The sequence below is a fragment of the Aulonocara sp. 'chitande type north' Nkhata Bay genome, linkage group LG3 (assembly GCF_057382095.1).
Source record: "Aulonocara sp. 'chitande type north' Nkhata Bay isolate Kocher_YH1m ecotype deep benthic linkage group LG3, A_spYH_male_GT1.1, whole genome shotgun sequence".
Classification (NCBI taxonomy): Eukaryota; Metazoa; Chordata; class Actinopteri; order Cichliformes; family Cichlidae; genus Aulonocara; species Aulonocara sp. 'chitande type north' Nkhata Bay.
This window is the reverse complement of record NC_141346.1, coordinates 9,521,319-9,531,350: the sequence shown is the minus strand read 5'-3', so window position 1 is coordinate 9,531,350 and position 10,032 is coordinate 9,521,319. Positions and strand designations below refer to the sequence as shown.

Sequence of the window (10,032 nt, the reverse complement as noted above, 5' to 3'; positions counted from 1 at the left end):
TAATGTGCAGCTCAGATTGGCCTTTAAAGAGAATTTAAGGTCTCTCTTTGGTGAAAACTTTCATCAAACGACAGTTAGAAAAGGCACCTGTTAGCACAGCTTTAATAAAATAACTGTTATGTTCTAGTCCACAGTTCAGGGTCAGAGGTCAGCCCTCGGTGAGGTCATCGTTGTAGTGGAGGAGGATGGCGGGGGTGAATGCGTCTCGGTCCAGACGCAGCTGTTCGAGCTCGAGGTCATTGTCTGGGACATTGTTCTCACTCAGCGTCTTGTTCATGTCCAGGACGGCGCCGTTGTATTTCCAGGTGTAGCTGCGGGCATGCGAGTTGTATCGCAGGTAGCGCTGCAGGATCTCGTTCAGAGTCTCCTCTGAGCACACCTGAGGGCATCAGGACACACACTGTGTTTGTAGCTAAACGTCTTTGTGACCGTTAACCACATCATGAAGGCGCAGTTACCCAAAGTGCATCTGGCTGAGGTGATGTGCTCACCTCCATCCGCTGCTCCTGTGACGTCAGCGTGTTGATGATTCGCATCCACCTGGTTTTAGCGGACAGCAGCCCCACCTCGTATCGGCTATCTCTCCACCACGGCTGTCCGATGTCGCTGTCCCAGTCGGAGCGCGGACCGTTGGGGGGGATGTGCAGGAAACGCCCCCTGGGGGTGTAGTACGCCACACAGCAGGTCAGAGGGTCCACGTACTTCAGGATCTGAGGACAGGTGGGAAATTAATTTACTATCTTTTTACATTGACAGCACAGGAGCATAAAACCACCAGATGCTGTTTCAGGTTTCAGGTCTGAGGCGGGCCACTGCCCACAGACTCCAGATCAGAGAACTGAAATATCCTCATGAAGTAAAAGCAAAACCTGCTGGAGAAAACAGTGAAGTGTGTTTACTTTAACTGTCCAAGTACAAAGCAACAGAAAATGTTGTCTGATTATCTTTAGCTGAACTGTGATAAGAATTTTTATTTCTCTATATTTTCTATACGAGAAAATTATGTGACCTGGAAACTGATTCTGACCACTCACACAAGCCTAGAGAGCAGTCTGCACTCCCATGGAAACCACAGGTCTCTAGGAAAAAGTGTTTTTTTTCCTGAAAGTTGCTCGAGGTTGGAAGGATTTGGGCTGACTGAGGCTCGAGGCCTGTGTGACTTGGGCTTAAACCTCAAGTGAAGCTTCCTGTAGAGAAGATTAAACAACAGTATCTCAATTTTCTCCAAATCAGAACTCAGTAACAGGCGAGTACATTCAGGTGAAAACACTCTTCAGCAGGATTAGGAATGCACGACTATTACTCAAGCTGCCCTTAATGACAGGTGTAGGAGATGACTGAGTGTGACTGTGGCTCAGGAGGATGTTTGATTCCAGCATGCTGTAATGCCCTTCAGCAAGACACTGATCCCCTGAACGGTCCCAGAAGCATCCATACAAGCAGTGCGAAAGTGCCTAAAGTTGAAAGATGAAGTAAAATCTAAGACATAAATGTAGCTTAAGTAGTAAAAATGAACTCTTGGGTCTGTGCTACAGTAGAAAAGCTCTGCACAGTCTAACACCAGTCCACGTAAGTTTGATCGGCACTCACGTCTTCAGTTTTGGGGTCAAACCAGCTGCTGATGTCCTTCCCTGCAAACTCCATGATGGGCAACAGCAGAACATCACCTGCAGACAGAAACACATGTTACCCTCATAAACACCATCTTTCTTAATACTCTCCACCTGAGAACTCCCACAGTGGTGTCTGATTTTAACCCACTTACATTTTAAGAAAGCTGTAGGAGGAAATACTACACAGATGTTTACTTATACTCTTTCAAATTAACATTACAAAGGCTTTCAAACAGCAACAAAACAAGCTGATCATAGAGTCTAAAGCATGAAGCCAGTGTTGATGGAACAAAAACTGCAGTTCCTCTAATGTCCACTTGAGGCTCCAGCAGCGAGTCAACTTTAAGGAAAGATTATTTTAAAGTGTCTTTGTTTTCAAAATAAAAGTGTCCAATTAGTAATTGGAAGGTAATGTTAGGTGAGGTAAGGTAATGAATGTTATGAAATCTCACATTTTCAAAATAAAACCTAGAGTTAGTTAAAAGAATTCATCATTTTCAAAATAAAAGTGTATTAGATAGGGGATGGTAACAGGATGCTATGAAATCTCTGATTTTCAAACTAAAATTCCACCTTTAGTTATAGGAATGCATCAAAATGCTTAAAAGTGTAATTTTTTCAGAGTAAAACTGTCCGATCAGTTATTAGAGGAAACAGGATGCCTTGAAATATTAAGATTAACTTCCACACAAAGTTAATTCATCCAAGCGGTTTAAATATTCTCTTTCAAACTATTTGGGTCATTTACCCACCTTCGGCTTTTTCATCTAATCTAATTTATGTATTTATACACATAATTTAAACAGTAGCTGATCTAGTTCATCTTTAGATGTTACAGTCAATCATTAGTTGTGTCTTTAAAATATTACAAGCAAAAACACTTTTTTTTTTAAATCGGTCTTTGACGCTTCAGTGCAGAAATGCCTGAAATGACCACCAGAGGGCAGCCTCTTGCAGTAAATGACTTGAGGTCCTCGTGTCATTTCATCCACGAGCTCCATAATAATAATAATAATAATAATAATAATAATAATAATAATAATAATAATAATAATAAGAAGAAGAAGAAGAAGAAGAAGAAGAAGAAGAAAAACCCCAATATGCAGCAAGCACCATCTTTTGCATACAGTCTATGGATTAAATCAATGAACTGAGTGGGAAAACTGTGATCCACGTTTTCAGGGATTATTTTTTATTTATGTTTTCCCTTTGTTGTCATTTTGTGTCTTTGTACTCTGCGAGTCTTCATGTCGGACACACAAGTCTCTCACACACAGTGCAACTCCTTCTGGTTACTCGCTGTGTGGATTAGCAGCAGGAACAGACACTTCCGGAAACTCGTTTTCCTGTTGTGTAACTAAAGAGTCAAAAACAGGAATCACTCTCACTGACTCTGACTTCTCACAGAGGCACTTTGTGCTTTTCAGCCTGCCCTGTCTTCAACTGGTGACGCAGTAATCTACCTGCTGCGGCTCACCTTTGTACTGGCTCATCAGCGGGCTCAGGTCGTACACTTTGCCCAGAAACGACACCCACAGGTCCTCCGCCGTGTTGTGAGCCGCCACCTCCGAGGGAGTGAAGTACCTGGGCCGTCCCATCATCTGCAGGCGGGTAGCTGTGTCCAAGTCACGGAGAAACGCGGAAAAACAGCCCCGGTTCAGGTTTCGCCGTCTCCATGGAGCGCTGTTGACACGCTGCCATGGCAAGAGACGCCGAGGGCGGGGCTTCTGTTCATTGAAATACACGTGTTTATCTCGAGATCTAAAAATGACCTGAATCGATTTAATCAATAAAGATAGGGATGGTTTTATTTCCTAAACATTAATAAACTAATTAAAATTAATAAATTAACTGTATGTATTTGTTAGAATCATTACTCTCCGGACAGTAAAAATTTCAACTCTACCCACCTGTAAATATCACCATGTTGTCTCATCCCGCAGCAAATTAAAATAATGACCCAGGAAACATCAATTTGAAAATAATCAAATGTATCTGACTGATCAAATGATTATCAGAATGATTTGATCAATAATACTGTTTTTTTCCTTAAAGTGTCCTTAATACTCAGTAGTTGTTCATCCAGCATCTGCACCAGCCTCTATGCTTCTTTAACGTTTTTATTTTGAAGGATTCAGAATGGCTCTGTTTCCTCTTATTGTTTAGTGCAGTGTAGAGACCAAGCAGATCCATAAGAGTATTTACTCCTTTAATTAGACATTATAATCATTTGGTCCTTTACTTCAAGAAATTTTCTCTAACTGGACCTTTTTAAATGCTAGCTGAATACCACTCATGCCATTTTATTACAAATGAAGGACTAGTTCTGTGCTTTGTTGTTCTGTTTTTGCACATTTCTGTCCAGTTTGAATGTGTTTGATCAGGCGCTTCTTTCTTGGTCAGCACCCTTGGTGGTGTAAAACTCACTTGACTGTGGCCTAGCTTTTTTCCTCTCAACTAAGGCTCAAAGTTTGGGTTTTTTTCCAGGCCTTGGCAAACATGATTACACATCCAAATAACGTGTCAGAGCAGGTGAGCTTGGAATGTGGCTCCATTTCTCTCTCTCCAAGAGATTTTCCTAACTTCTTTAAATTTAAAATTTTCCTTCTGAGATCTTTACTGTCATCACTGAGTCCTTGGACTGTACGTAGTATTGGTCAGTCCAATGAGTGCTGACAATTTTTCACCATTCATTTTCAAGTCATTAAACATGTATTTTGTTCAATCATTCCACTCTGTAAAATGAATAAGTCAAAGAAATTATTAAAAGCTCAAAATTACCCATGAAGAGTGCATATGAACTTCTGTTTACAACTCTAGGTATGTTAAGATTAAGGCTACGTCCACGGGTATTTTTGAAAACGGACGCTTTAAAAAATAATCCCATCCACACGTGAATGCAGAAATGAAGGAAAATGCTGCTATGAACATGCCAAAGCAACAGGTGGCGCTAGATTCCTCACCGTGTAGAAATGTTGGCCAATCAGAAGTCTAGAAGCCTCGGTGGGAAATAGTAAACAAAGCTGGGGAATAGAAGCAGAACCCAGTCGTATGTGTGGAGGGACAGTAACTGTGTGTATGTAAGCATTTAAACACTGCAGAGAGTAGAATTAACAGTATTGTAGAAATTCATTTCACCGAAACAATAACGTGATGTCAAAAAAGGCGCACACCTTTAACGCTGCATTTTCTCCGTTTTTCTCGTCCACACTTTATAGCAAAAACAGAGTTTTCGAAAATATCCACCCTGGCCGGAGTTTTTAGAAATCTCAGTTTTCAGTGACCAAAAACGCCGTTTACGTGTGGACGAAAGGTGCAAACGCATAGAAAAAGCTGCGTTTTCAAAAATACCCAGGTACGTGTGGACGTAGCCTAAGACTCAGTCTATGCTGCTCATTTTGTCGGGTCTTTACATAAGTACTTCAAGATGAATAGTGTTTTGAAGTGATAAATCCTTGAACCTTTCCAGTTACTATTTTATGTTTTTAACTTAAATTACATTATTTTCTGGGTTAGAATCTTTTTTTTTCCTATTTCATAATTTATTTGAACACCTGGCTTAAACACAGATTTGTACACAGGCTTTGTTTTTGAATGAGCCTCAAAATCTTAGATAAAATTTACAATCAGTGCTCTTTGATGACATCCTCTTCATCCAATCCGTCGACCTCAAGAGCTCGGATGATCACTGGTGGGTGGATTGTTCCCTGCAGTCAGCAAATCAGAAAAGAAACACAGATGCAGTCTATAAAATGTTAACAGTTGTAGTTATAGACAGATATCTGTCATCAGTTCATTGATTATTGATTGTTTAATAATTGATCAGTGAATGAGTCAGTGTTACCTGTGGCTCTCTGTCGATGTAAAGATGCAACAAGAAGAGTGGAGATTAAATATGGACAGAACACCAGCAGGTAGCGAAGCAGTGTGAAGTCAAAATGCAGGGGGCGTGAGGTAGAAGGTGAAGGTGCTGATGTGGGCGGGGCTGTAGTCGCAGGTCTACCTGCAGATAGAATCCCATCTATTCAGGTAAACTTGTGGCTGAAATAAGACATGAAATGAGTGTGAAGCTCCTCACCTGTGACAGTGATCCAGCTGGATGGAGACTCTCCATGACCGCTGATGTCACACTTGTAGAGGCCTTCATCAGACCTGGAAACATGCTGGATGGTCATGTGACCTGTAGGCTGCTTCCTGATGAGGGAGCCATCTTTATAGAAAGCAGCTGGGAGGTTGGAGGGAGTGGTCTTTGTTTTACAGAGCAGAGTGACGTCATCTCCCTCCATCACAGGGAGGACAGGACTCTGCAGGATCACTGATCCACCTCAACACAGAGACAAACTACAGCATTTCATCCATTTACACACAGCTTCATCAACACTAACTCCACACACTCAGCTTACCAGTGACTGTCAGGTTAACCATGTTACTGATGGGACCCTCTCTGGACTCACACCAGTAAACTCCACTGTCCCATGTGTACATGTAGCTTATCGTACAGGTAGATCCAGACCATCTTCCAAAGTTCTTTCCACATTGAATCATCACTTTATTGCTTATGTTTCTCCTCAGAGTCCATCCAGCAGAGCTGTCATCGTCCTGACAACTCAGAGATACAAAGTCTAATTCAAACAGCTGAGAGCTGCTGGGACTCACAGTCAGACGAGCTGTGAAAATAGGAGAGGCTAGACTCATTTTCATGGCTGCTTGTGCAGTCGGTCCACACATTGGCTCACATGATTACAGAGATTATCATGATCTTGAAATATAAAAATAAAATTATTTTTTAAATTATTTTTCATCATAATATTACAATTTAATCAAAATAACTCGCGGAAGTCACACTCGCGGAAGCCGGTATATATATATGTATATACCCGCCAAAATGCAATGCATTTATTGAGACTTTCAACCCCAAGTAGGTAAATTATGGAGAAATGTAAGATAAGAAAAATATCTGAAGAAGATTTAATGTTGTCTGGGCAGATTTGTTTGCATTTACTTCTGACGAGAGCGGCCTACCAGTATGCCTAATTTGTGGATTGTCGATCTTCGGATCCGCATACATAATTGAGCAGCTATTCCCAACCATGAACTATGATAAAAACAAAAACCACTCACGCCTCACAGACGACAGCTCACAGTCCTGCGTAAAGATGAAAGTGACTTCGTACAGCCCCAGTCTGCAGACGCTGGGCGCAGAGGTTCAGGAGCAGAAGTCCCATTGTAAACATACCACGGCAGACCCGACGATGTTTGCTGTACACATGCAGCTGGCTTCAGCTTTCCGGCACACAGCCCGACACATAACACAACATCAGAGAGAGCACAGACTATAAGGCGGTGTGGCTCAGGCGCAACCACCTCTCCTGCAGCAGCACTGCAGGCCACGCCCGCCATACAGGTACCAGGTAACCAGGTAAAATAAATATTCATGCAGAGATTTTGCGAATATTTATTATTCATTTTTTTAGGAGCGTAGTGTTTTTTCCAATTATTTTTAAAATTCAGGTTAAGGCTCTACATGCTCCGAAAGCCCAAATGTGATATAAGGATCAGTTTTTGTTTGCTACATGGATAATTTAAGTTCAGCTTTTTAATTGATTTAAATTGATTTTTTTGCTATAAATTTTTTAAGAGTTTAAAATGTGTTCATTACATAAATAAAATTTCATTTACTTTGTAGCATTTCGTGGACTTCATAAACAACACACTATAGTGGTTTATACAAAGCATAAAGGTAAAAAACAATGTATGCAGTGTTCTCTTCATTTTAGATGTCAAAAAGTATTTGCGGCTCCCAGTGTTTTCTTTTCAGTGAAAACAGGGTCCAAATGGCTCTTTGGGTCTTAAAGGTTGCTGACCCCTATTTTAGCCCAACACAGAGGCATATCAGTGGCCTGCAGCTATTACCGCTGCTGTTGGGAGAGGCGCAGTCCGAGGTTCTGAGCCTGCCGGCAGCCCCACAGCAGAGCTTCGATGACATCGGCAGGGCCATTTTGGATAGATTGGGCCTCTCTGTCCAAAATCATCGGCAGAAGTTCTGGATCATCACATGCAGCCAAATGACGGCAGCAGAACAGCTGTTTGGGACGCTGACTCTGGGGAGGAGACACTTCTCTACCCTGACGGTTTGTACCAATTTGGCTCATTTCAGTTACCTTCCAGAGCCTCATGGACCGGGTGCTGTGGCTGCATGCTGCATATGCTGAGACCTACCTCGATGATGTGATCCTGCACAGTAACACCTCGGCAGACCATGTGCAGCGGGTGGCCGTGGTTCTGGAGTCCCTAAAGCAGGCAGGCAGACCTCAAGGCCAAACTAAAGAAGTGTGCAGTTGGATAGAGGGAGGTACGGTATCTGGGATTCCACTTGGAGGGAGGGCAGGTGTGTCTACAGATGGAGAAGTAAGCCGCCATTGCATCCCGCACACACCCCAAGACAAAAAAGGAAGTGAGGCAGTCCATGGAGCTGCCTGGGTACTATGATCAGTTCATGCCTGGGTTCGTGGGCCTGACCTAGATCTGGTCTCATGGATGGATCAGTGCCAGGCGGCATTTGTGCAGGTGAAAAATGCTCTCTATGGGGAGCCGCTGCTCCACACACTACGAGGTTGAGGTGAGTCTTACCTCCTCGACCACCTCTTGAAACTGAAGTGAAACACATCAAAACTTTGTTAAGTCATGGTCATGTGACCTGGGTGTGTTGAACCATGCTTCCGTGCAGTGTTTTGAAACATATGAGCTTAAGAAGCTCAACACAGTCTTGAAACAACTGTTTCAAGATTCCCATCCCTAAAGATTATGAGACACAAAGTGATGAGCAAAATCTGGTGTGGATTCTGGGGGAAAATTGACATTTTCTGGATTTAAGCCTGGAAGAGATTGGACCTTTAAACTTTCACTGTAAATAAAGTGTGGTCACTTGGATCCCTGCCTGTATGTCCTCCCTCTTTCTCAAATGTGTACCTTAAAGCAGATAACATAGGCTGGAGGAAAGCATGTATAATGTAAGCAGAATTGGTCTTAGCACAGAACCCTGTGGAACTCTATAATTAGCATGATGTGGAAGCATGGTGTGTGTGACTAGTGCATTTATACACTATTCTGAATTTAATCATCTCTGGATCTCTTCCATAGCATGCCTTTGTCATGTTTTGTTAAAACATCCTGCTATGTGTTCCAGCATAATTGGTCACTTCCCACTAGTTAATCCAGGGATTACTGTGATATGACTGAAATCTGTTTAATAAAAGAAAAAATACAATAACTAAATGTCTGATTGTTGTAATTGCTAACAAAGTGTGGCTACTGTCTCTTTCTCCAGATCTTTACTTTCATATCTTGAGTAAAGAGTTAAAGAGTTTAAGAGTACAAAGAGTTAAATACTGTCTTTAAAACAAATGAAAATTAAAACCAGGTCAGTTTGAAAGAAAATGGTTTTTAAAAGGTATTATAAAACCTCTGCCTCCTTTTTATACATCTATACTTGTGTTTTACTGACATGACCCCCCTATTGAATAGAACAGATTTAATTGTCAATGTTACAAGAACAACGAAACACAGCACAAATTTTGCCTCCGTGGGGTCAATAAAGTCTTATCTTATCTTATCTCATCTTATTCTTGGTCCCAGTTGATTAACACTGCAGTGTTAATCAACTGGGACCAGGAATAAGATGTTGGGCCCCTTGTTGTGACACTGTGGTGTAGATTGTAGTTTTATTAAATCCTGAGACACACAGAAAGAAACCAGTGATCTAGAGTTTAGAGCATCCCATACATCCACCCTCTAATAACGTATGCTTTTAGCTTACTAGATGGTAAATGTAGAATAAATGCTGGATTGCTGTATTTACAGAACAGCTATGTTTGCAGTCTCTTCACCCAGTTCTTTACTTTTATATTTTGAGTCAATTATTTGGGAGAAAGTGATTTTTTACAAAAGAGCTAAAGAAAAACGATTTTGAGAGTTTATTCATGCATGCTATGTATGTCAGGAAAAGAACTCGCAGTGTTAATATTTCATTTCTTAAATAAATTATGCAAATAAATACTAAATTATGAATACATTTTGGGTGTAATTATAATGATTAAACATCATTATAGATTTTATTGCAGACATGCGACTTTAAAGCTATATAAAACCTCTGCCGACGCACGCTCTCTCTCCGTTTTTCCATGTCCTCGCTATGTCTCTCCCTCTCCCTCCCTCTCCTGAAAGCCTCAGACGTGGCAAAGATTCACGTACTCCATTTTTCACAAACTTTCTGTGGTTTAGCCCACCGAAAAACGAAGAGAAAAAAAGTTCCCATATGTCTGCCTCTTATTGGCTGGTGGATTTCCGACTATCTGTGCTGATTGGATACCAGCTCTGTCCGTCAAAGCTGTATCGCGTCATTTCTGTTCTCATTGGCTGG

The 10,032-nt window shown here is 41.5% G+C and overlaps 2 protein-coding genes across 2 annotated transcripts; both read right to left on the bottom strand.

The window, feature by feature from the left end:
* Window positions 1-84: 84 nt before the first annotated feature.
* Window positions 85-3,322, bottom strand: cyb5d1 (cytochrome b5 domain containing 1). The gene is made up of 4 exons (XM_086271027.1): window positions 3,091-3,322; window positions 1,591-1,667; window positions 492-710; window positions 85-379 (listed from the first exon to the last, which is right to left on the bottom strand). The coding sequence occupies exons 1-4, from the start codon at window positions 3,212-3,214 to the stop codon at window positions 149-151; spliced, it is 651 nt and encodes a 216-aa protein (XP_086127153.1). The 5' UTR covers window positions 3,215-3,322; the 3' UTR covers window positions 85-148.
* A 1,960-nt stretch (window positions 3,323-5,282) lies between these two features.
* LOC147333847 (cell adhesion molecule CEACAM20-like) lies at window positions 5,283-6,278 on the bottom strand. Its single transcript, XM_086271112.1, has 4 exons — window positions 6,017-6,278; window positions 5,692-5,937; window positions 5,458-5,616; window positions 5,283-5,320 (listed from the first exon to the last, which is right to left on the bottom strand). The coding sequence occupies exons 1-4, from the start codon at window positions 6,156-6,158 to the stop codon at window positions 5,283-5,285; spliced, it is 585 nt and encodes a 194-aa protein (XP_086127238.1). The 5' UTR covers window positions 6,159-6,278.
* Between the last annotated feature and the right edge of the window lie 3,754 nt (window positions 6,279-10,032).

Coding starts and splice junctions, on each gene's coding strand:
- LOC147333847 (XM_086271112.1), bottom strand. CDS start 6,158: ATGATTCAATGTGGAAAGAACTTTGGAAGATGGTCTGGATCTACCTGT. Junction 5,938..6,016: donor GGTTAACCTGACAGTCACTG/GTAAGCTGAGTG, acceptor CTCTGTGTTGAG/GTGGATCAGTGATCCTGCAG. Junction 5,617..5,691: donor CAGCTGGATCACTGTCACAG/GTGAGGAGCTTC, acceptor TTCTATCTGCAG/GTAGACCTGCGACTACAGCC.
- cyb5d1 (XM_086271027.1), bottom strand. CDS start 3,214: ATGATGGGACGGCCCAGGTACTTCACTCCCTCGGAGGTGGCGGCTCAC. Junction 711..1,590: donor TTGACCCCAAAACTGAAGAC/GTGAGTGCCGAT, acceptor ACCTGTCCTCAG/ATCCTGAAGTACGTGGACCC. Junction 380..491: donor CACAGGAGCAGCGGATGGAG/GTGAGCACATCA, acceptor TGATGCCCTCAG/GTGTGCTCAGAGGAGACTCT.